The sequence below is a fragment of the Myotis nattereri genome (assembly GCF_964212035.1).
Source record: "Myotis nattereri genome assembly, chromosome: 3".
Taxonomy (NCBI): Eukaryota; Metazoa; Chordata; class Mammalia; order Chiroptera; family Vespertilionidae; genus Myotis; species Myotis nattereri.
This window is the reverse complement of record NC_138077.1, coordinates 188868230-188894750: the sequence shown is the minus strand read 5'-3', so window position 1 is coordinate 188894750 and position 26521 is coordinate 188868230. Positions and strand designations below refer to the sequence as shown.

Sequence of the window (26521 nt, the reverse complement as noted above, 5' to 3'; positions counted from 1 at the left end):
CTGAAATCAATAAAAAATATATTTCCCAAAAAATTAAAATGCAAGTCACATCATATACCTTCAACAGCTCAAGGTCCTCCATTAGCTTCTCATCTTACTCAGAAAGCCAAAGTCATTTTCACTCATGGCTTGCAAGGCCCTCATTATCTAGCTCTCTGGTATCTCTCTGACCTCATCTCCTATGATTTCCCTGCTTGCTCATTCCATTCTAAGTACACTGGCCTCTTTGTTGCCCTTAAAAACTCCAGATATTTTCCCACCTCAGGATCTCAGCACTTGCTTTTCCTTTTGCCTGGAATGCTCTTCCCTTAGTTATGTCTTGCCTTCAGTTCCTTCAGGTCTCTGTTCAAATCTTACCTTATTCTATATAAAACAATTACCCTCACCTAACACCAGCTTGCCTTCTCCCTAACTCTACTCTCATCTTTTCTATAGCATTTATAACCATCTGATATGTATTTATTTAACTATCTCTCCCCATTTGAATGTAAAGGTTGCTGAAGGCAGGGACTTTGTGTATCTTTAGCACCTGGAACTGTATCTTCCATGTAGTAAGGACTCATTATTTACTAACTTAATGAATTACAGAACATATTGGGAGCCTAATCCCCACTGTGGGATAAGTAAACTCACAGTGGATTCTCACTTCAACAAGAGAGGGGCTTAGACTGCAGCCAATAGAGGGGTCATTGTACTTCTACTGAGGAATAACATGAAGGAGAAGCAGTTTCAGTAATTACTGTCAGTGTTATTCTCATTTAATTCTCTGAGCCCATACTCTGGAATATATCAAATTCTGAAGAGATGACCAGACTCCAGGGACTTTAGCTTAGTGTATGAGTATGTTCAGTCTGAATCTTTTGACTTTTCTTCCCAATATTTTTGCACAGGCTCAGTAGATGCACACCTCATTTGGGCATTTCTGGAAACATCTGTGCAGTATTCAGTTCTTTATCCCAAAATAGTTTCAACCACCCTTAATTTGGCATAGAATCCATTAAATAATCTTTTACACCTTTTTATATTTTTTAAAATGTCATTCCCATGATTCCTCTATCTGCAGTTTATAACAGTATATTGTCCATTTGGTCTTCATACACACCACTCTTAAGAAGTGAGTCTAATTTGCCTGCTGTTTTGGTTTCCTTACAGCTTTTTTCTGGAAGGGAGATGGCATGGTAAGACTCTAATGAGAAAATAAGACTATTGTCAGTATCAGTTTTTCTTATTGGAGAACAAGGCTGTAAGCCTGCAGTTATCCGTGTGATAAAGATACCAGAATACACAGGGCTTTAGCTCTTTCTTTCAGCTTTTAATATGAATTTCATGGAAGTCCTCAGTCTGATAAGGGTCATGCTGTAAATGAAACAGGATATAGATTGACCAGAAAGATTACCTCCCTACTTCTCTCTTCCTCTGACTTCTCTAGAAGCAGTTTGTATCCTCATAATTGAGCAGCTGCACACCATTGTTCCTTCTCTCTTTCATGTAGCTCTGGGTCCTAGGAGAAATTAGTTTTCTGTAAGAAGTAGAAAGGCAGCCATAGATCTCTGTAAAAAATATCTTTCCATAGAGGGCACAGACACACTAAAAGCTATCCAATAAACAGGTAACACAACAAACACCCAGACAGATGGCAGAGTGGCTGCTCTCACTAACCACATGCCTACCCTCCCACCCTGAGGAACACAAGAGTTAGAGCTTCAGATAATCCATCATTAAACTGCTGCATGCATTTCTTTCTTTCCCCAGACTCGTTATCCAGACCAAGACGAACAGTGTTTACTAGAGCCATCGAGGGCCGTGAATTGCATTGGCAAGACAGCCACCTACAGCGAATAATTAGCAGCGATATATATATAGCTCCTTCCTGTCAGCAGGAAAGTGAGAGACTACTCTTTAATTCCCAAGGCCAGCCACTGTGGCTTGGTAAGTGTATCTCTCTTCTACTCTTAAGACTTTTGGAGCCCAGTCTCACCTCTTGGCCTGAATGAGCCATCTGCATCGGTACCAGCAACACAACTATAATTGGGACGATTTTCATGCATATCTTTTGAGGCCTTGATTCAGGCCTCAATATTTATGTGAATGCTAAGCATTTGGTGTATGTACTCAGCTGAGGTACAATAACCTCAAATAGAGGAATTTATATTCTGTAATTTAAATTTTGGTAGGGGAAAGGAGTTAATAAATCTCAGAGTACTACCAAAACCATTAGACATCAGTTCATTGCTCCCTTAGTCAACAGTTACTGAGCAAGATTATAATCTATTCTGAAATTATGTTTTGCTAAAAACGCACTACATGTGAAACTTAAATTACACTGTGCTAGTAGCTAGGGTACAATCTGCATTTGTCACCAAGCTTCTTCCTTCCCACCTTTCCTTCATCATAACAGGATAAAGCTGTTCCTTTGTCAATTTAAATCATCTTCTGGCCTTCTATCATTCTATTCTTGACCTTATTAAAGGACGCCCATTACAAAAGAGAAATTATTTTAAAATAGATTTATTTTCTGAGTCTTACACTAATGATTTACATTTTTATTATCTGTTTCATTTCCCTACCTCTATCCCTTAGCCCATTATCTTTGTCTTGCTCAAGATCTTGCTGAATCTGGATATGTCCCTGTCTTTCACTCTAAAGCCTTGGCCAAACTCACTGTGGGTCACTAGCTGAAGTTCCCTCTGATTATCTTCCCTCTTCTCTGATTCAGCACTTCTACATAAATCTAACAAGTTTGGCCAAACCGGTTTGGCTCAGTGGATAGAGCGTCGGCCTGCGGACTCAAGGGTCCCAGGTTCGATTCCGGTCAAGGGCATGTACGTTGGTTGCGGGCACATCCCCAGTAGGGGGTGTGCAGGAGGCAGCTGATCGATCTCTCTCATCCATGTTTCTGACTTTCTATCCCTCTCCCTTCTTCTCTGTAAGAAATCAATAAAATATATAAAAAAATAAAATAAAATAAAATAAAATCTTTAATATTAAAAAAAAAAATCTAACAAGTTTGTGAAAAAAAGAATTACCTCATTAATAAACAAAGATGCAAATCAAAACAACATTGAATTACCATTTTTGGATTGTCAACTGGTCAAGGATTTTAAAAATAAAGACTATTGGTTTTTGGTTGAAAGAGGTTGCAGAGAGACCTACTCTCATATTACTGGTAGGAGTATAAATGTTACAGCCTTTCTGAAGGGTATTTTAGCAATACTTATCAAAAACCTTTAAAACACATTCATACCCTTTGATCCAGGAATTCTGCATCTAGGAATTTATCCTGAGCTATAATTACCTAAAAATATGCCTAAAATTAGGGGGTCTGTTAGAGCATGGTTATAAATAATATACAGATGAGAAAATTGGAAACAATCTAATATCCAACAGTAGGGAATTGATTGACTCAGTGAATAGTACATATTCAGTGGAGTGATACATAATCACTTTTAGTGTTATAGAAGTACATTTAATGACATGGAAAAATATTTACATTGTGTGAAGTATAAAAACCCAGTTACAAAACAATAATTATATCACCCCATTGTAATTAAAATTGAATAGAAAAATCTGAATATATGTATGAAAGTGGAAACAATGCTTATCTCTAATATTTATTTTATATTTTGCTTATCTATGTTTTCTAATTTTCTGCAATTATTTTTATAAATTTTAATGTTTTCTTTAAAAGAAATCACAAAATAAGCCATAAGTCATTATAATCACTTGCCCATTTACAAGCCTTTGGTAGTCCTCCATTATCCATCCCTTAGGTAAATCCAAACTCCTTAGAATGGCATTAAGCTCTTTACCTTCCAGATTCTACCTTTCCAGGCTATCTCTAGCCACATAGCCTAACTCTACACAGAACTATTTGTCATGCTGTGAAGATGCTATATAGAATACTTTTTATGCTTTTATTTATATGCCTTTGCTTATAAGTTCCCTTTGCCAGGAATGCCTTTCCCTGTTTGTCTACCTATTTTAAATCTTTGTCCTACAAAATGCAGCTCAAGTATTATTTTCTATCTGTATATATTCCTATCATGTCTTTTCTTTTTAACTGTCTTATAATGATCTATTTATGTAACATTTTTTAGCTCTTTGAGGGAAGTGGCTATTTCTTATTCATCTTTGTACTTTCATTTGGCAAATAATAGGTTCTCAGGAAATGTAGGATTAATAAATGAATGAGGCCTCTCCCTTTAGTCAGTTAGTTGCTACCTCCACTGGATTCCCATAATACATATTCACAAAGAGGTACAATATTTTATTATCCTAGTTGTGTGTCCCTTTCTATACCATAGCCTGAGACTTCAGGGTAGCTCTTTAAAGGTAATGCCTGTGACTTATTCAACTTTATATCCTTAAAAGATAACACAGTTCCTGGTACATGGTAGATATCAGGTTGAATTTGAGGAATTGAACAGAACATGAACTCCTTTTCTCAAGCATGAATTTTCCTAATTTGAAAATTTAACACAAACAAAATATTTTCTTCTCATCTGGTAGAACATGTGCCTACAGCCTGTGCTCGGGTAGATGCCCTGCATTCCCATGGTTATCCAAAAGAGGCCCTCAGACTCACGGTGGCCATCATCAATACTTTGAGGTTGCAGCAGCAACGGCAGCTGGAAATCTACAAGCATCAGAAGAAAGGTACAGTGATTAGGAGCCATTCTAACTCTAAGGCTGTTAGGAACCATCCTAACTCCTTAGGCTAAGGCTGAAGAGGATCCTCAGTGGCTATAAGTTGTAGGTCTTAATGTTTATGAAGTTTCATGGTTTGGCTTGGCTAGGGGATTCTAGGTCATGCTATATGCTATGTGGAATGTCTCACTTTACTCTGAATCTTTGTAAAATGGGAATAATAATGCCAGCATGCCTCCCTCAGAAGGCAGTTGGAAGGCCCACTAAGATCTGATATAAGACCCTTTTAAAACTGTAAAGCTGTATCTACATATGGGAGCTGCCAACTGACACTTAGGCTACCTCCATTTAGGGAGCCTAAATGCAGACCATAAGTCTTTGCAGCTGGCTGAGAAGCTTGTGACCTGTCCTATCAACCCAAGGCAAGACAATGAGGGAAGCTTTCTCTGAGTCTTAGGGCCAAGTCCTGAAAGAAACTGACGAGGAGGCCCAGGCAGGGACAGAGAGCAGTGTATCTCTATCATTCTCTAAAACTCTGCCCTGCTTCTTTCCAGAACTATTGCAGAGAGGAACCACAGCCATCACAAACCTGGAAGGCTGGGTGGGCCACCCCCTGGATCCCATTGGCTGCCTATTTCTTACCTTAACTGAGGCCTGCCGCCTGAATGATGATAGCTATCTGGAAGTGTCAGGTATGGGGGTCAGCCTGAGGCAAGCTGAATTGTCCTGGGTAGCCTTCTTCATCCTGCCAGATGTGTTCTACCCTTCCTGCAGCCTTTTTTCTCTCTTATCCACCTTCCCTGAGAGGTTTCCTTAGGCTTCCTCTCTTTTCCACCTTACTTTTGTACCCTGTGGACTAGCCCTGTCCTTCTCTCACATTTTACCTTGCCACCTTCCTTTGCTCCTCTCACTTCCCATGAATATCTAAAGAGTGTGATCTAAGGGAAATGAGAGGTAGAGAGATTTCAGGAGTCAAAGGCCAAGTCCTCAGAGCAGTCTGGAAGTGGGAAAGAACTTCCATCAAGAATGTGTGTGTCCCTTGCAATTGTATAATATTCTTCTGTTTCCTTTGAACGTTCTTCCTAATGATGTTGGTTTTATACCAGTTTTACAAACAAAAAATAGAAGGGACCTTATTCAGTCGTCTCAAAGTAGCAAGGACTAGAGACAAAATTGATTCTTCTCTCGTTTATGCCATCACTATATTGTATACATGCATCTATTATAGTATTTAACACACTGCATTACAATTTGTTTACAAGTGAGAATCTCTTACTAGGCTGTCAGCTCCTTGAAAGCAGAAACTATGACTGACTTATCTTTATGATCCCAGCACTTAGTGTAAGACCTCCCATTTAATAGTCGTTCATAAATACTTACCAGGTAAATGAAAGAGAAAAAGAAAGAAACCAAACTCTAACTTTTAAACTTTTCAAAGTTTCTGAAACTTTGAATCCAAAGGTGGAATATATGAAGTAATAGTAACATAGAAGTTATAAGTGTTATAAAAGTAATAGTTTAGCTGGGTGGATTTGGATTTCTCTGGTTCAAGATAAAAAGGGTGGCCCCAATCTAAGCTCGGGCTGCCCTTACCTTCCTTCTCATCCCTTAAAAGGGAATCATCATCTTTGGTCTGTTTCATCTGCACAGTAACACTTGCATCTGCAAAGCCTGAGGTTGCACTTGGGGTTTATTCACCACTGACATACACTTAGATCCTCCTATACACCAGACCCTGGAAATACCTAGGGCAATGAGATAAAGTCGCTTTCCTTTAAGATACTCACACTCTAGTGAAAGAGATAGAAAAACAGGTAATTACGGTATTATAATTACTAGCAAAAGATTAGTATAAGATTTTTATATTTCCCCAACTGGCCCAGCCAGTCATATATTAGGAAGAAGCTAGGAATCTTCGTGGCTCTGTGTAACTTCTTTTCGGTATATTTTTCCTACTGCCATGGGGTTCTGACTCAGCTCCCCTGTGACAGCTGCTGACCAAGCTGTATTCCAAAGTGGGAGGGAGAGAGGAGCAGATGAATCCACGGGGCCTGACCTAAGGAATCTGGTGACCTGTTGCCCTCAGATATGAATGAAAGCAGACCCCCTGTGTACCAGCATGTACCCATGGCAGCAGGCTGCCCAAACAGCAGTGAGTCTTACCTGTCATTGGCCTTGGAAGTTGCTCTGATGGGGCTGGGTCAACAGAGGGTGATGCCTGAAGGCCTCTACGCACAGGACAAGGTGTGCCGCAATGAAGAGCAGCTCCTGAGTCGACTCCAGGAGCTTCAGCTGGACGATGAACTGGTGCAAACCCTACAGAAACAGTGCCTCTTACTGCTAGAAGGTAAGGAGAAAAGAGGCTATTGTCTTATCTGTGACTCTGGGAGCTCCTCTATTATAGAGCACAGGTACAGAAACATTTTTGGCATTAAAGTGTACTGAAGGTTCCCATGGCTAGCAAACATGTGGGATCTTAGGGTTCAAGTCTAGGCTGGCAAATAGGAGCATACAGGTAAGTAACTGGCTGGCTTATCTTCTTCCTGCAGGAGGCCCCTTCAGTGGTCTGGGAGAAGTCATTCACCGAGAGAGTGTTCCTATGCATACCTTTGCCAAGTATTTGTTCTCAGCTCTCCTGCCTCATGATCCAGACCTGGCCTATAAATTAGCCTTACGTGCCATGAGGTGGGTAAATATTTCCTAGCCCAATTGTCTCCACCAAAGTAGAAGTCCTTGGTGCTCTTTTTCTTTGTTTATCTGACTTTTATCACTTTCCTTTCGTATCTATTATATTGGACCTACCACCAAGCCTGCCCTAAAATGGCTTAAATATTTTCATATGATCGAGAATTCCTATCTGGGATGTCTTGCTAGTGACCCACTTGGTCCCTAGCTCTACTCTTGGTGGGTCATCTGAAGAAGCCCCTGAGTTTTTAATAGATCTGGAGCACCCATGACCTGAGTCTTCCAGTTCTGGGGCCATTTAAGCAGGCTGAGAAGGGGTTTGAGCCTTTCCATAGCTCAACTGAGTCATGGTTCCCAGGAAGAGGTCACCAGATGCACCTAGGGAGGTAGAAATGGTTTTCTAAAACTAAACTTGAGAGCAATGAGCTATGAGCATCTTGTTCCCAAACTAGAATGGGATCTTTGGTTCAGGCAGATGGACCTCAAGGATGCAGCAGACCATACAGAAGAATTTTAGTTAGACCATAAGGTTGAGAGCTTCTCACCTCAACCAGAAAAGAACTGCTGAGGATTCCTTGGCATATATTTCTTATACTTTTAAAAATAATCTTATGGCCCTAGCTGGTTTGACTCAGTGGATAGAGCGTCGGCCTATGGACCGAAACGTCCCAGGTTCAATTCTGGTCAAGGGCACATACCTCGTTTGCAGGCTCCTTCCCGGCCCAGGCCCTGCAACCGAGGTACGTGCAGGAGGCAACCAATGAATGTGTTTCTCTCACATTGATATTTCTCTCTGTCTTTCCCTCTCTCTTCCACTCGCTCTAAAAATCAATGGAAAAATATCCTCAAATGAGGATTAAAAAAATATGACTTTTGAACTGCCTTTCAGATCCATTCACAGTGACTATTCAGCTTGAGTTCTACAAGTATCTAGGCATTCACCTCATATAGAGTACAGTACCCTAGATTTTTAAATCTTCAAAGTTCTCAGTTAACCCTTTCCTGCTCATTTACTTCACTACAAAGATAAGCATTTATAAGATGGCTCAAAATGGCAAGGGTCTGGATGGTGGCTAATGACTCTTTCTGGTTCTTCTAGGTTACCTGTTCTAGAAAACTCAACTTCTACCGGGGACACTTCCCACCCTCAGCATATGGTGTCTGTGGTGCCCAGCCGTTATCCTCGTTGGTTCACACTTGGACACTTGGAATCACAGCAGTGTGAACTGGCCTCCACCATGCTGACTGCTGCCAAAGGTAAGCATAGATAGATCACAGGCTTCAGCACCCCCACTATGCCAGCCCAGTCATGGCCCTGTTAAGGGCTTGGGCTGTAGTCTCCTGAAGAAGAGAAGCCATTCATCTTTCTTTGACCTCTTAGACCAGCAGTTCTCAATCTGTGGGTCATGACCCCTTTGGCGGTCGAACGACCCTTTCACAGGGGTCGCCTAAGACCATCCTGCATATCAGATATTTACATTACGATTCATAACAGTAACAAAATTACAGTTATGAAGTAGCAACGAAAATAATTTTATGGTTGGGTCACAACATGAGGAACTGTATTTAAAGAGCCAGAAGGTTAAGAACCACTGTCTTAGACTGAGTGATTCTCATTTTGATTGCTGTCATGAGAGTGATCACCTGGGTCCAGTCCAAAGTTTTGCCCTACTTACTATTTATAGAATCCTGGGAACATAGGATGAGATCATCTTTAAGGTAACTTCTAAATCTATCCATCCATATGATAAAGGCACTTCACCTTTCCAAACCTCAGGTTCAAAACCTATAAAACGGGGATCATTGTCAATGACCTATCAGTCTCCTAGGACCATTGGAAGATTCAATGAAATGATGGCTAAGATGGAGCTGCAAATCTCTTTACAAATATGAGAGTTTGTGATTTTCCAAGGTCCTGTTAAAAGATAGGCAGCCAAAGTGACTCTCAGGCTTTCAAGCTCACATACTCCCTGTTAACTATTGAGGTTTCACCACAAAGAAAAATGAATATAAGCCCCTGGGCCCTGCCTGTATTTCAATGGTTGACATTGACCAATGAACCAGGAGGTCACAGTTCAATTCCCAGTCAGGGCACATGCCTGGGTTGTGGGCTTGATTCCCAGGGTGGGGCGTGCAGGACACAGCCATTCAATGATTCTCTCTCATCATTGCTGTTGCTCTCTCTCTCTCTCCATTCCTCTTTGAAATCAATAATATATATATATATATATATATATATATATATATATATATGCACACACACACACACACACACACACTAGAGGCCTGGTGCACAAAAATTTGTGCACTCGGTGGGGATGGGGGTCCCTCAGCCCAGCCTGTGCCCTCTCGCAGTCTGGGACTGCTCAGGGGATGACCACCTGCTGGCTTAGGCCCACTCCCCGGGGGATTGGGCCTAAGATAGCAATCAGACATCCCTCTGGCAGCCCGGTAGCCCTCAGGGGATGTCCACTTGCCAGCGGGGAGCAGGCCTAAACTGCAGTTGGACATCCTTAGCGCTGCTGAGGAGGCAGGAGAGGCTCCCACCACCACCACTGTACTGACAGCCATCAGCCTGGCTTGTGGCTGAGCAGAGCTCCTCCCATGTGAGAGCACCCTGACCACCAGAAGCAGCTCCTGCATTGAGCGTCTGCCCCCTGGTGGTCAGTGTGTGTCATAGTGACCAGTCATTCCCAGTTGTTCTGCTGTTTGGGTCAGTTTGCATATTACCCTTTTACTATATAGGATAGAGGCCTGGTGCACGGGTGGGGGCGAGTTGGTTTGCCCTGAAGGGTGTCTCAGATCAGGGTGGGGGTCCCGCTTGGGTGCCTGGCCAGCCTGGATGAGGGGATGATGGCTGTTTGCAGCTGGTCACACCCCCTTCAGGGTGGGGGTCCCCACTGAGTGCCTGGCCAGTCTGGGTGAGGGGCTGAGGGCCGTTTTCAGGCTGGCGGGTGACTGAAGCTCCCAACCTCTCCTTCTTTTCTTTTTTTTTATTCTGGGATTTATTTACCTTCTATGGCTGTCACTGGAACTGAGAGCCAGCTTTAGCTCTGAGGCTCAGCTCCAGCTCTGAGACCTCGCCTGCTGAAAGCAGGTATCTGGGTTTGTTTGGCTTCTATAATTGAAACACTGTTGCAGCTCCAGCTCTGAGGCCTGGCTGGCTGAAAGCAGGTTTCTGGGGTTTGTTTGGCTTCTATAATTGCAACATTGTTTCTTAGAGTGTAGCTCAGAGGCCAGCAGCGGCAGGCAGGGAACCTTGGCTTCCTCCATCACTGGAGCGAGCAAGCCTCCTATTCGCTTCAGCTGCCTGGCTGCCGGCCGCCATCTTGGTTGGCAGTTAATTTGCATATTGCCCCTGATTAGCCAATGGGAAGCGTGTCGGAGGTACGGTTAATTACCATGTTTGTCTATTATTAGATAGGATATATATGTATATGTATATAAAATGAAAATAAGCCTTTGGGAAGCTATAATAAAATACTAGCTACCATGGACTCTAAGTATTTTTCTGATATGAGGTAATACATGGAGTTTTCAAAGTGTTTTTTATTAAAAATACCTTTATGTTGTATCTTCTTATTGTCCCCCCAAAATCCATGCTCATTTTAGAAAAGGTAAAAGATACAGATAGAGGTGACTAGGAATCGAACCCACAATCTTTTGATACATAGGATGACAATCCAACCAACTGAGCCACCCACCCAGGGCTTAAAGATGATTGTTGAAAGTATTATAGATGTCCCCTTTTTCTTCCACCCTACCCCTGCCTCCTCTCAGACCCTCACCACACTATTGTCTGTGTCTAAGGGCTATGCATATATGCATATAAATTCTGTGGTTAATCCCTCCCATCCTCCAGCCTTCCCTCTGAGATTTGTCAGTCTGTTAGAAAGAGTCTTTATTATGGAAAAACAACGTTATGGAGGGAAGTTAGACCCTGATTTCTTTCTAATAAAATGAAAAGGCAGAATCTACACTAATAAAAGACAAACATGCAAATTGACCGTACCTTTTGCTATGCCTTAAGCCACGCCCACCAGCCAATCAGAGTGGCTGTATGCAAATTAACCCAACCAAGATGGTGGCCGGCAGCCACGTAGCTTGAGCGAGCAGGAGGCTTGTTTGCTCCAGTGATGGAGGAAGCCAAGCTTCCCGCGGCTGGCTCTAGCCTCCGCAAAAGGCAACAAAGTTTCAATTATAGAAGGTAAATAAATCCCAGAAGAAAAAAAAAGAAAAAAAGGAGAGGCTGGGAGCTTCCGTCGCCAGGGGGCTTGGCCAGCCTGAAAATGGCCCTCAGCCCCTTACCCAGACTGGCCAGGCACCCCAGCGAGACACCCACCCTGATCCAGGACACCCTTCAGGGCAAATCAGCCGGCCCCCACCCGTGCACCAGGCCTCTATCCTATCTAATAATAGACAAAGATGGTAATTGACCGTACCTTCACTATGCCTCCCATTGGCTAATCAGCACGAAATACAAATTAGCCGCCAACAAAGATGGCGGCTAATTTGCATACTGCAGGCAGGGCAGGGCAGCGCGAGCTGCCATCCGGGCCCTGTGTGCAGCCCTGGGCAGTGGGGCCCCCATGTGCCACCTAAGCCCACGCAGCCTAAGCCCTGCCCCCAGCCGCGACCCCTGTGTGCCACCTAAGCCCCTCACGGCCTAAGCCCTGCCCCCAGTCGGGACCTCCGTGTGCCGCCTAAGCCCCGTCCCCATCAGGGACCCCCATGTGCCGCCTAAGCCCCACCCCCATCCGGGACCCCTGTGTGCTGCCTAAACCCCATGCCGCCTAAGCCCCGCCCCCAGCCGGGACCCCATGGTGATTAGAGAGCAGAAAAGTGCTGCCCACAGGCAGCACCCAGCAGGGCCTGACCCCGGGTTCCCTGGCGATCCAGTGATTGGTGAGCAGGAAAGTGCGGCCTGTAGGCAGCACCCAGCAAGGCCTGCTCCTGGGTCGCCATGGCGATCCCAGAGCAGGAAAGGGCAGCCTGCAGGCAGCACCCCACCCTGGCCACAGCTCAAGAGAGAGTACAACATGCAGTGGAGGCCAGGAGCCTGAGAGATCAACAGAGAGGGGTGCCTGCTCCAAGCCTCCACAGTGTAGCCACACACACACACACACACACACATGGCAACTGCTCTGACCCTACGTGGCGCAGCTGGGGGCAGGCCCCAGCAGACACATACACACACACACACACACACACACACACACACACACACACGGGACGCCTGCTCCGAGCCTCTGCTGCCAGACTGTGGCCGTCAGTAGGACATCCACTGAGGGCTCCCGGACTGAGGGCCAGGCTGGGCTGAGGGAACCCCACCCCCCAGTGCTCGAATTTCGTGCACCGGGCCTCTAGTCCTATATAAAAAAAAAAAGGTAATATGCAAATTGACCCTAACAGCAGAACGATTGGGAATGACTGGTCACTCTGACACACACTGACCATCAGGGGACAGATGCTCAATGCAGGATCTGTCCCCTGGTGGTCAGTGCGCTCCCACAGGGGGAGCTCTGCTCAGCCACAAGTCAGGCTGACAGCTGCCAGCACAGCGGTGGTGGCAGGAGCCTCTCCCGCCTCCTCAGCAGCACTAAGGATGTCCGACTGCAGCTTAGGTCTGCTTCCTGCTGGTAAATGGACATCCCCCGAGGGCTGCCGGGCTGCCAGAGGGATGTCTACCTGCCAGCTTGGGCCCGATCCCCCAGGGAGTGGGCCTAAGCCAGCAGGTGGACATCCCCCAAGGGGTCCCAGACTGCGAGAGGGCATGGGCCGGGCTGAGGGACCCCCCACAGTGCACAGATTTTTGTGCACCAGGCCTCTAGTTTCTAAATAATTTACAAAGGGCAGAAATTGCTGAGCAGTGGTACTCCTCCCTGCCAGCTACTCTTCCCTGCCACCCACAGTGCCTGGTGCTGAGAACATCAATAGGCTCCCGTGGGCCCCAGGTCTCAGCCTGGATATCTCTCCCACTCCTTCTTGTGGAGCAGGCACAGGAGCTGTGCACCCAGGAGCCGGGTCTATAAGGAGTCACCCCCTGGGCTGTGGCAGGTTGTCTCTGCTGGGCTCAGGAGAGCAGAGTCCCCTGACCAGCCTCTGCCTGGGCCTCTGTTAGTCAGGTCCTTGTTAGCAGTGGCCCATGGGCACTGCCAACTCCTGGGGGCTTCCTCTGGAACTCGAGGGGAGGCAAGGATCCCACATGTGGGAGCGTGGGGGTCAGGTATGGCTCACTTCCTGTAAGACAGAGCTCTCTTCTTGCCCCTCACTGTGCTGCACACAGGGGGAGTGAGGACACCAAGCTTTCCCCCAGGACAAGGAGCTGGAAGGTGGTGAGTCAGTGAGGTCAACAGTTCCAGTCCGAGCTGGTAGGAAGACCTCACTCTTCCCACTCTGCTGGGCGTCAGCTCTGTGGGTTCCTCCAAGAGACTCGGTTCTTTAATGTGCCTCCAAATACGCACACGTGCTCATATAGGAGGAGGAGAGGAGGAGGAAGAGGTTGCTGGGGAAGATGCTTGGACGGAAAGATGCTCAGGAGGAGGGTGTTACCTGAAGGGCACTGTCCTCAGTCTCGAAGGAGAAACAGTTATATCACCGCTCTCTTCAGCTGTAATGGCCTCCTCCAGCTCCTGGGACAACTTCTGGAGCCGCTGGATTCCTGACCCCACAGGCTCTTGTTCACTGTCGAATTCATGGGGGGAGCAGAAGGGCTCTGTAAAGGAGGAGTGGGTCCAGAAGGCGGCCTCCCTCCTGGACCTCCACAATGGGTGGAGCTGCAGTGCGGCTCCCGCTCCCAGGGGCCCGGAGTTGAGTGGGAAGGGCCCGTTCCAGAAATCCGGGTGCTCCTCTGGCTCAGGCTGTGCGCTGGGGGGTGCTACTGCCCTGTGTCTCTCTTCCCAGTCCTGGATTTGGGGTTTCCACCAGCCACTTCGTGCCACTTTGGCAGGACTCCTGGATTCTCTGGAACATGGCACCCAGGGCATTCTTAGCTGAGTGAGCATGCAGCCTGGAGGCCCTGCTGCTCTTGCTGGGTTTTCCAGGTGTTTCCAGGAGGGGCCTACCCCTAGGTTGAAGCTGACTGCTCTCAGGGCTGCCTCCTTTGGAACTGTCTGCAGAGGGAGTTCAGGGCTCTGCTGGAGGCCTCCAGATGGCCAGCTGCAGGTGCAGCATATGGTTCTCCTCCAGCTTCTCCTGGTCCTGGAGAGATCTCCTGTGCATAGAGGTGCTCACGCCGAGCCACCTAGAAGCAGTCTGCCTGGCCAAAAGTCTGTTCTGTTCACTAGGACCCCAAAACTCCCACATCTGCCAGATCTTAAAAATAATTTTTAATGAAAACCTTAGTCCCAAACATGTATAGAGTGCTGCTGAAACAGCTCTGTTCTGGCCTGCATTCTTTTATTTTAAAAATTAGCAATGTATTTGAAGAAATAATGACAGAAAACTTCCCCTACCTGGTCAAAGAAATAGACTTACAAGTCCAGGAAGCGCAGAGAACCCCAAACAAAAGGAACCCAAAGAGGACCACACCAAGACACATCATAATTAAAATGCCAGGAGCAAAAGACAAAGAGAGAATCTTAAAAGCAGCAAGAGAAAGACAGTCAGTTACCTACAAGGGAGTACCCATACGACTGTCAGCTGATTTCTCAACAGAAACCATGCAAGCAAGAAGAGAGTGGCAAGAAATATTCAAAGTGGTGAATGCTAAGAACCTACAGCCAAGATTACTTTATCCAGCAAAGCTATCATTCAGAATAGAAGGTCAGATAAAGAGCTTCACAGATAAGAAAAAGCTAAAGGAGTTCATCACCACCAAACCAGCATTATATGAAATGCTGAAAGGTATTCTTTAAGAAGAGGAAGAAGAAAAAGGAACTCTTACCATTTGCCACAGCATGGATGGAACTAGAGAGCGAATAAATACCACATGATCTCACTCATTTGTAGAATATAATGAACAACATAAACTGATGAACAAGGACTGATCCAGAGACGGAGAGGCATTGATTGGACTGTCGGGCCTTGGAGGGAAGGTAGGGGAGGGTGAGGGTAAGGGGGAAAGATCAACCAAAGGACTTACATGCAAGCATATAGGCCTAACCAATGGACACGGACAACGGGGGGGTGAGGGCATGAGCGGGGGGGGGGGGGGAGGGGGATAGAGGGTAACGTGGGGATAAGGACACATGTGTAATATCTTAATCAATAAAAAATTTATTTAAAAAAAATAATTGAAATAAATTAAATTGAATCAAAAAAAGAATTAGCAATGATTGATGCACAAACAAGATTTTAAGGACTCTAAGCACAGGTTGAAAGTTAGAAAAAGTCAACATTGAAGATGTTTCAAAGTTGTTTACAACTTATTTTTAATATATAAACAAAAAACATTATAATCAGAGATATTTTCTAACTGGCTCAGTAATCTTTACCAATGACATGAGCTCATTGCACACAAGCTAGAATGAAAGAAAACTATAATTAAACCAGAGGCCCGGTGCACGAATTCGTGCACCAGTGGGGTCCCTCTATCTGGCCTGTGAGTTTGGTCTGAAACCACCTTTCCAACATCCCCTGAGGGGTCCTGGATTGTGAGAGGGCACAGGCCAGGCCAAGGGACCCCACTGGTGCACTATCAGTGCCAGGGAGAGACACAGGAGGTTGGCCAGCTGGGGTGGGACCACAGGAGGGCTCCAAGGCATGTCCAGCCCGTCTTGCTCAGTCCCAATCCGCTAGACCCCAGCAACAAGCTAACCTACTGGTCAGAGCATCTGTCTCCTGGTGGTCAGTGTACATCATAGCAACTGGTCGACCAGTCTACTATCTGCCCCCTGGTGGTCAGTGCACGTCATAGCGAGCCGTTGAGCAGCCTTAGCATATCATTAGCATATTACACTTTGATCGGTTGAACGGACAACCAGACACTTAGCATATTAGGCTTTTATTATATAGGACTAGAGTCCCCGTGCACAAAAATTTGTGCACTCGGGGGGGGAGGGGGGGTCCCTCAGCCCGGCCTGTGCCCTCTCGCAGTCTGGGACCCATCGGGAGATAACGACCTGCTGGCTTAGGCCTGCTCCCAGGTGGCAGAGGGCAGGCCCAATCCCTAGGTGCAGTCCCTGGTTGGGCTCAGCAGGGCCGATTGGGGAGTTGGGGCACCGCCCCATCATGCACAGAGCAGGGCAGATCGGGAGGTTGTGATGCTACCCTCAGTCACGCTCAGGGTAGGGCCGATTGGGGGGTTGGGGCACTGCCCCCTGTCACACTCAAGGCAGGGTCGATGGGGAGGTTGCGGCGCCACTCCCTGTCACACACAGAGCAGGGCCAATCAGGGGGTTGGGGCATCGCACCCTGTCACACACAGAGCAGGGCCGATCAGAGGGTTGGGGCACCACAGCCTGTCACACACAGAGCCGCAGGGCAATCAGGGGATTGGAGAGCTCCCCCCATCAGGCACAGAGCAGGGCTGATCAGGGGGTTGGGGTGCCTTCCCCTGTCACGAACAGAGCAGGGCAGATAGGGAGGTTGTGGCCCCGCCCCCTGTCACACACAGAGCCACAGAGCAATCAGGGGGTTTGGGCGCTGCCCCGTCATGCTGATCCCGGTGCCGGGAGGACTTGCGGCTCTGCTGATCCCGGTGCTTGGAGGCATATTACCCTTTTACTATATAGGATAGAGGCCTGGTGCACAGGTGGGGGCCAGCTGGTTTGCCCTGAAGGGTGTCCTGGATCAGGGTGGGGGTCCCCACTGGGGTGCCTGGCCAGCCTGTGTGAGGGGCTGAGGGCTGTTTTCAGGCTGGCGGGGGACTGAAGCTCCCAACCGCTCCTTTTTCTCTTTTTCTTTTTTAAATTCTGGGCCAGCTTTAGCTCTGAGGCTTGGCTCCAGCTCTTAGGCCTCCGCTGCTGAAAGCAGGTATCTGGTTTGTTTGGGTTCTATAATCGAAACACTGTTTCAACTCCAGCTCTGAGATCCTGGCTGGCTGAAAGCAGGTTTCTGGGGTTTTGTTTAGCTTCTATATTTGTAACAATGTTTCAAACTGCAAGCTCAGAGGCCAGCAGCGGCAGGCAGGGAACGTTGGAGTCCTCCGTCACTGAAGCAAGCAAGCCTCATGTTCGCTTCAAGCTGTCTGGCTGCCGGCCGCCATCTTGGCTGGCAGTTAATTTGCATATCACCCTGATTAGCCAATGGGAAGGGTAGCAGATATACGGCTAATTACCATGTTTCTCTTTTATTAGATAGGATTATTCTTGGACCACTATTCCACACACTCTACTTCTGAACTTGTGACCAAGAAATTTTACTCCCAATGAAGAAAAAATATAAATGTTTGTTTGTTTATTTATTTTTTGTTAATACTTACATGAGAATATTTTTCCATTGATTTTTAGAGAGTGGAAGAAGGAGGGAGAGACAGAGAGAGAGAGACATCAATGTGAGTGAGGCAATCAATCTGTTGCCTCCTTCACACGTCCTGACATAGAGCCAAGATTGGGCCTGTAATTCAGGAATGTGCCCTTGACTGGAATTGAAGCGGGGACCCTTCAGTCAGAGGGCCAAAACTCTATTCACTGACCCACACCGGCTAAGGCTAAATGTTTATTTTTTGTTTTAGTCTATACTTGCAACAGATATATATAGTCTCATTACTTACATTGGAAGTTTATTGGATAAAAGTCTAAATAAGTCAGCCTTGCTATTCAAAGTAATATAATCAGTGGACAAGCAGCATCACTTCACCTGGAAGCTTGTTGGAAATGCAAATTCCCAGACCCAACTCCAGACCTATTGGATCAAACACTCCGTAGGTATATCCCATGAATCTGTGTTTTAACAAATTCTTCAGATGGCTTTTATGCTCACCATGATTGTAGAAGCGCTGAGTTAGAGCTAGTTTATATATATAAGAAAATATATACAATATCAAGCATAAAAAATGCGGAGACAAAGAAACAGGACTCAGATGTCAGAAATGGAAGATATAGAGCTCAAAACCACACTTTTAAGGTCTTTCAATAATGTTCTAAAAACTGCCGATAAATGTAGTGAGATCCTCAAGAAATATAATGAGACCCTCGATGTTGTGATAAAGAACCAACTAGAAATTAAGCATACACTGACTGAAATAAAGAATATTATAAAATATATATATATATATATATATATATATATACACACACACACACACACACACACACACACATATATACAATATCTATATGTGGAAAACTATAAAACTTTGATGAAAGAAATCAAAGAAGATCTAAATAGGTAATTTCATATCCATGGAGAGGAAGGCTCAATATTATTTTTATGTCAGTTCTTCCAACTTAATCTATAGATTCAATACTATCTCAACCAAAATCCCAGCAAGTTATTTTGTGTATATTGATAAACTATTTCTGAAGTTTATATAGAAAAGCGTAAGACCTAGAATAACCAACATAGTATTAAGGAAGAACAAAGTTGGAGAACTAATACTACCCAACTTTAAGACTTAACTGTAAAACTGTAATTATCAAGACAGTGTGATATTGGCAAAATAACAGACAAATAGGTAAGTGGGACAGAATAGAGAGCTTAGAAATAGACCCACACAAATATAGTCAACTGACTTTTGACAAAGGAGTAAAGAATAGTCTTTTCAACAATTGGTACTGGAAAAACTGGACATCGATATGCAAAAAAATGAATACAGACATTGACCTTACACCTTCCATAAAAATTAACTCAGAATGGATCATAGACATAAAATAAAATGCAAAACTATAAAACTTACAGACGATAACATAGAAATTCTAGGTGACCTTGAGTTTGACAATAACGTTTTAGATACAATAATACCAAAAACACAATCCATGAAAGAAAAATATTGATAAGTAAGCTTCATTAAAATGTAAACCTTCTGCTCAATGAAAAACACTGTTAAGAAAAGATAAGCCACAGACTGGGAGAAAATATTGTAAAACACTATCTGATAAAGGACTTGTATCACAAATATACAATTAACACTTAAAACTTAACAATAAGAAGCCGAAACCGGTTTGGCTCAGTGGATAGAGCGTCGGCCTGCAGACTGAAAGGTCCCAGGTTCGATTCCGGTCAAGGGCATGTACCTGGGTTGCGGGCACATCCCCAGTAGGAGATGTGCAGGAGGCAGCTGATCGATGTTTCTCTCTCATCGATGTTTCTAACTCTCTATCTCTCTCCCTTCCTCTCTGTAAAAAATCAATAAAATAAAAAAAAATAAAAAACTTAACAATAAGAAAACAAACAACTGCATTTTAAAATTGGCCAAACACTTACAGATGCCTCACCAAAGAAGATAAAGAAGTGGCAAACAAGCATATGAAAAGATGCTCAGCATATGTCATTAGGGAAAAGAAATGAAGCAAAAGTGCAATACCACGACATACCTATTAGAAAGTCTAATCAAAACCCAGACAACACCAAACATCAGCGAGGATGTGGAACAACAGGAACTCTCATTGGGAATGCAAAGTTGGAGCCAGTTTGGAAGTTGGTTTGTCAGTTGTGTACAAAGTTAAACATAGTCTTACCATATGATCCAGCAATTGTGCTCCAAGGTAGTTACCAAAATGACTTGAAAATCTATGTCCACACAAAAACTTGCACACTAATGTTTACAGCAGTTTTATTTTTAATTGCCAAATACTAGAAGCAACCAAGGTGTCCTTCAAAAAGTGAATGGATAAACTAAGATACATCCATACAATGGAATATTATCTATATATATATAAAAGGCCAATATGCAGTGTCCCCTCAGGAGTTTCACCAGGAGACCGGGAGTTCAGTCACTCTCTATGACGTGAACTGACCACCAGGGGGCGGCGCGGAATGAAGGAAGGCCCCAGCCAGCAGCTGGCCAGGCCTAAGGACCCTTCTGTGCACAGATTCGTGCACCGGGCTTCTAGTTTACCAATATAAGGAAATGAGTTATCAAGCCACAAAAAGATGTGGAGGGACCTTAAATGTATACTGCTTGGTGAAGGAAACTAGTCTGAAAATGTTACATACTATAATTCCAAGTACATGGCATTGTACTTGGAAAAACTATAGAGACAGTAAAAAGATCAGTAGTCACAGGAAGAATAAGGAAAAATAAATAGGTAGGTGTAGCATAGGAGATTTTTAGAGCTATGAATCTATTCTGTATGATGCAGTAACGGAGGATTATGAAACTGTGCATTTGTCAAAAACCATAGACCTGTACAACCACAATGGACCCTAATGTAAACTATGGACTTTAATTAATAACGTAAGAATATTGGTTCATCCAATGTACCACACTAATGTAAAATGTTAATAATAAGGGAAACTGCAAGTGGGGAAATGGGGTATATGGTAACTCTGTACTATGCTCAATTTTATTAATTTTAAAAATTGTTTTTAGAGCTGACAGAGCAAAAAGGTAATCTCTCCCATAATCCTGACACCCAAAGATAACTACCACTCAGACGTTCGTATAAATATTCTATTCATTTTCTATTCATATGTATGTACACACATACACTATACACACACTGCTACTTATCTTTTTTTATATAAAAGTTGAATAGAATATTACCTATTCACAAATTGTTTCTAATTCCCACAACAACCCTAAAAGGTTATGGTTTCCATTTTATAGATGAAGTAACTGAGCTGGTAAATGGCTGAACTAGGTTCAATTTCCACTGTATTTTATTCCAAAGCCTATATATTTTTACCACTATACCTCTTTGTAAAACGTAGCACCTACTTTTTGTTCCGTCTTTATTTAACACTACCCCTTTACAAGATACACCAATCTTCCATACACCAGACTGCCTTCATGCAGTGAATTTCACTTCTGATGGTGTACATGCCCTTCCTGTGGAGTATTCCTTAACTCTGTGCCCTCGTACTGAATAGGAAGTGCTAGCCCAGCTTCTTTTTGCTCCAGGGAGGCAAACAATGGGACTGGCATACATTTTTGGCAATAATATTGCTTTCTGTCTTCTGTATAAGCAGCTCAAAATTCAGATGTTTATGAAAATTATTTGAGACGTAAAGAGCCTGAGGAAAAGGAGGGCGAGGGGTAGAGGCAGATGAAAGGGTAGAGAGAAGTGAATACACGTGGGCGCCTTGGGAGGAAAGCAGCCTCCAGTGTTGGGTTCAGTGGAGACAGAGCTTGATTGTCCAGAAGGGGTGTAGCCTTCAGTGAATTGATAGCAGCCAGTTCAACCAGTACCTGTGGTGATCAGTGGGCCATTCGGAGAAACTTTAAAGAAACCCTATCGCCAAAACTGTTTTGGCTCAGTGGATAGAGCGTCGGCCTGCGGACTGAAAGGTCCCAGGTTCCATTCCGGTCAAGGGCATGTACCTTGGTTGCAGGCACAGAGTGTGCAGGAGGCAGCTGATCGATGTTTCTCTCTCATCGATGTTTCTGGCTCTCTCTCTCCCTTCCTCTCTGTAAAAAATCAATAAAATAAAAACTAAAAACTATTAAAAAAAAGAAAAAGAAAAGAAAACAAACAAAAAAAAGAAAACCCTATCCCTGCCCCTTCTCTCGGCACCTATAGGAGACACTTTGAGGCTCCGAACAATCCTGGAAGCAATACAGAAGCACATCCATTCCTCCTCCCTCATCTTCAAACTGGCCCAAGATGCATTCAAGATTGCTACCCCCACCGACAGCAGTACTGACAGCACCCTGCTCAACGTGGCCCTGGAGCTGGGGTTACAGGTATGGAGGAGTGGGCCTTCCCGGCATTAGTCTGGTAATTGACCGAGGGACCATGAACAGAGGATAAGATCTGAGGGGAACTGGGCATAGGCCAAATCTGGTTCTTTCTGTGTCCCCTGAACACAACTTCTAGCCTAGGCACAAGGTAAGAACTCTATAAATCGGGCTCCATTTTGAAGTTAAGTCCAGAAGCAACATAGCTTTAGAATCTACGGGGTCCGGGTCTTCTTCCCACGCACTCCCATTCCTCCAAGTCAAGCAAGGTGTGGTAAATAGCACCTTATTTGTTAGAGGTCATCAGTGAAGCCTTTATCTGTTTTGTAGGAGGTGGGGCTGAAATTAAACAAACCTGTCTGTACTTATCAAGGGAATGATGACTGTTTAAAGCACTAATAAATACTTGTTGCATAAAGAAATGGCAAATAGGGAGAGAAAGTTCATATGCTTAACTCACTGGAAATGTCTCTTTTTGCCCAGGTGATGAGAATGACCTTATCAACCCTTAACTGGAGGCGCCGGGAGATGGTGCGGTGGTTGGTGACCTGTGCTACAGAAGTGGGTGAGTCTTCCACCTCCCTCTACTCCCAGGGTAAAGGAGTTCCTGGGCCCTACTCTTGGGACAGGACAACAAATCATTAGAGCCCTCCTATTCCTGTTACTGATGACCTAAGAAAGAATGGGGCCACTGGTAGCCCCAGCTGGCCCAGGCTCTGCCTCTCTGCTTGGACTATATCCTGATGTCAGCAGCACTTTGTCCCTCTGATCAGAGACATCTGAGAGAATGAATTGTCAACCACCAGTACTCAAGTGCACCCTTGCGAGATAGTTGACCCGGTGGTTTGGTCCCAGTCCCTATCCATACTTCTGAGAAATCCCAAAACAACTTGGAGGCTCAGGACCCCATCTAGAGCCCAAAGCCCAGCATAAGACTCTACCCTGAGAGGCCCCACTTCAGCTAGAACCCCCAGGCAGATCTGGGGCTCTGCCGCTCCGTCCTTGTGATGGGCTAAGAGCATCTGCTGAGACCTTTAGTCCTCTGACCAGGGGAAGGAAGGAATGGAACAGGGTCTGGCCATCCGGGATGCTCCCCTTGCCCTGGTTTGCCTCAGATCATCTCCAGGCTGCTGAGGAGAAGGGAAAACTCATCTCTGCAGGCAAGTTCTGACCCCAAATGGTAATCTGGGCAGATGTGGATCGGGACCCGGATGGCCACAGCTGAGCTCAGGCTCTCCCTGACAGGTGTGCGGGCCCTGGTGAGCATCTTGCAGAGCTGGTACACACTCTTCACCCCCACCGAGGCTACTAGCATTGTGGCTGCCACAGCTGTATCCCACACCACTATCCTGCGCCTCAGTCTTGACTATCCACAGCGGGAGGAGCTGGCTAGCTGTGCTCGCACACTGGCCCTGCAGTGTGCTATGAAGGATCCACAGAGCTGTGCCCTGTCAGCCCTTACACTCTGTGAGAAAGACCACATCGCCTTTGAGGCAGCCTACCAGATCGCCATTGATGCTGCCGCTGGTGGCATGACCCATTCACAGCTGTTCACCATCGCCCGCTACATGGAGCTCCGTGGCTACCCGCTACGTGCCTTCAAGCTGGCCTCACTGGCCATGAGCCATCTCAACTTAGCCTACAACCAGGACACCCATCCAGCTATCAATGATGTGCTCTGGGCGTGTGCCCTCAGCCACTCTCTGGGCAAGAATGAGCTGGCGGCCCTCATTCCCCTGGTGGTGAAGAGCGTGCACTGTGCCACAGTGCTCTCAGACATCCTACGGCGCTGCACGGTGACTGCACCTGGCCTGGCTGGCATCCCAGGTCGCCGCAGCTCTGGAAAGCTCATGTCCACTGACAAAGCTCCACTGCGCCAGCTGCTGGATGCCACCATCAATGCCTATATCAACACTACACACTCACGCCTGACACACATCAGCCCTCGTCACTACGGAGAGTTTATTGAGTTTCTGAGCAAGGCTCGGGAGACCTTCCTGCTGCCACAGGATGGCCACCTGCAGTTCGCCCAATTCATCGACAACCTCAAACAAATCTACAAAGGCAAGAAGAAGCTGATGCTGCTGGTGCGAGAGCGCTTTGGCTGAGAAAGCAGACAGCCCACTGCCGGGGCAGCCTGGGCTCCCGGTACCATCCGGTCAGGCCAAGGACACTGAAACATTCGTCCACCCTGAGAGGACCCTAAGCACCTGTGGCTGAACAAAGGACCACAGGGCTAAGCATGGGGAGAGTCCAACCCTGGCCTGAACCTGCCTTGGCAAGGTTCTCGGTATAGCCCACTGTTCCTGGAGGAGCTGGGCCCTGCAGATCGATCAGAAACTCTACAACATGCCACCTCACGCCCCTATATCCTGCGTGTGTCCTGGGCATTGGCCCTCTCTCCCTTGGCAAACACAGAACACTGTTCCATCTCAGGGATTGCTTAACCAGAGAAACAGAAGCATGTATGGTACTGTAAATATTATAGTATATGTGTTGCCAATTACATTGTAAAGTTGTAACTATTTATAATTCTGGTTCTAATTTCATGGGTACTTGAAGCTGTGGGTGGGAAGGTAGACTTGTTTTCTGAGGAGACTCACACCATTTCTCAGGTTTCCATTGCAGAGTATATACTGTTGGCAGTGGCAGAGTGCAAGTGGCAGGGAGAAAAACGCCAGTTAGAATAAATCCCAAGTCTAGTCTATGCAGAAACTGCAGCCTACAGAAGGGGTAGCTGTAGCCACATGGTGAGTCAGGGGCTGGGCCAGGACTGAACTTAGACTTGGCTGCACGAAGCCATGAGGACACTGAAGCTCATGCTCCTGCCTCACCCAGCCTCCAGGAGCCTGCTGAGCTCCTGAGAAACAAGATCAGGGAGCAGGTGGAGGTCTGGGAGGCCACTGAGCTCATACTGTTCATCTGCTCTGGTCACCATTGTTAGTGTCTGGTTTCATCTCTCATTGTGTGTGTGTGTGTGTGTATCAGTATGGCTAAGTACATGTGTCTGTATGCAGATATATATATCTGTGCATACCTGTATGTGCACATATGTGTATCTGTGTGAATACATGTCTGTGTGCTGGACTATGGGTCTCTGTGTGAGGGTATACACTTTTGTGAACATGTAGGAATACTTATCTGTGTGTGTGTTCATGTTGATACATGTTTAGTGTGTATCTGGGCACACATGAGTTCATGTGCATAAACATGTTTGTGTGTATGCTTGCTCTCCATTGATGCATCTTTACATGTGTAATTGTGTATATTTCAACATGTAGGTATGTTTGTGAATTTATATTTGAGCATCTGCATGGATGTGGCTCTTCTCTTTTTGCCAGATCTGTCTTCCCAATTCCTCTTAGTCTCTCACCAGCTAAACATGTTCCCTACGTCTGTGCCTCCTTTATTCTCTCACCAAACAAGCTTCTAATCACTAGTCTATCTTAAGGGTGGCTTCTTCAGCTCCAGTTCTCTCCTCACCCTGCACTTGCTTTCTCCCTCTGCCTCTCTACCTCAAGCTTCCTCTGCCTGCTTTGGTCACAGTCCCATTGGTTACTGATTTGGAGGCTGGGGCTGGGATACATTTGGCCTTTCCCTTTCTGACTAGTTTCTAGCCCTAGTGGGCAACCCCTGTGTTAGCCCTGGCTGACCTCCACAATGTATGACATTCCTGCTACCTTCCTGCCCCTATGCTCAGCCTGAAATTAGGAGGTAGCAAGGGCATTCCGAAGAGTCATTTGGATGCCAGTGTCTTGGTGTTTACTATTTTATGTTTTAGTTCCTGAGTAGGGGATGGGGTGTGATAGGAAGGGTGGTATAGCTAGAGTGTGAACTAAGGACCTGTCTGCTCTATTTTCCTTTCTTTGACGAACTGTTTGTTTCACCTTCTTTCCCCCCCTCCACACTAACCAGTAAGTTGTATTTGCTATCTGTGGCTAATGAAGTCTTACTGTTCAGCCACGGGCCCTACAACCTCTCAGCCCAACAGGTTGGTTTAAAAAAAAAAAAAAGCCACTCCCATTTCTGTATCACGATTGCCATTTTTTAGCAAGTATGTGAACTCAGTGCTTTTCTATAAATAAATCATGGATCACAGAAAAGATTTTTGTAAAATCAGAAATTGTGTTCTCTCAATAAATGGGACTCTTCTCTCTCTTCTGCATTGTCCTGGCTGGGACAGGGAGCTGGTTGGGCCTATCGCACAGTGGATTTCTAGTGGTGTAAGATGTGGAGGACAAATGAATCGCCTGCCACACCAAACCCCACTCCAGAGCTCACAAACAGCGTAGAGCCTTGTTCCAGGAAATAGGTAGCAACACCAAGATCCTGAGAAAACTGGAGGGTATGCTCCGGAAAGAATGCAGAGCAACCCTGAGGAACACAGGGGCTTTTGTCTTCAGAGGCCCTCACCTCAGTGATGCAAGCCTAACTCTACCCTGAGCAACCTAGCTCTAAGTCTTTATG

At 45.6% G+C, this 26521-nt stretch overlaps 1 protein-coding gene and 1 pseudogene across 2 annotated transcripts in view; one reads left to right on the top strand and one right to left on the bottom strand.

The window, feature by feature from the left end:
• The window catches only part of ZSWIM5 (zinc finger SWIM-type containing 5), a gene marked incomplete at its 5' end in the record, with an annotated part of 103845 nt that extends 77685 nt beyond the window's left edge, over window positions 1-26160 (top strand). The window contains 9 exons of the mRNA XM_081085836.1: window positions 1753-1929; window positions 4510-4656; window positions 5202-5339; window positions 6734-6994; window positions 7197-7332; window positions 8432-8589; window positions 21897-22060; window positions 22538-22619; window positions 23300-26160. Coding sequence (XP_080941962.1) covers window positions 1753-1929; window positions 4510-4656; window positions 5202-5339; window positions 6734-6994; window positions 7197-7332; window positions 8432-8589; window positions 21897-22060; window positions 22538-22619; window positions 23300-24162 — 2126 coding nt within the window. The 3' untranslated portion in view covers window positions 24163-26160. The remainder of the gene's footprint in view (window positions 1-1752; window positions 1930-4509; window positions 4657-5201; window positions 5340-6733; window positions 6995-7196; window positions 7333-8431; window positions 8590-21896; window positions 22061-22537; window positions 22620-23299) is intronic.
• LOC308516939 (protein PIMREG-like) lies at window positions 13788-14637 on the bottom strand (annotated as a pseudogene). Its single transcript has one exon. The product of its transcript is annotated as a protein PIMREG-like (transcript).
• Window positions 26161-26521: the final 361 nt, after the last annotated feature.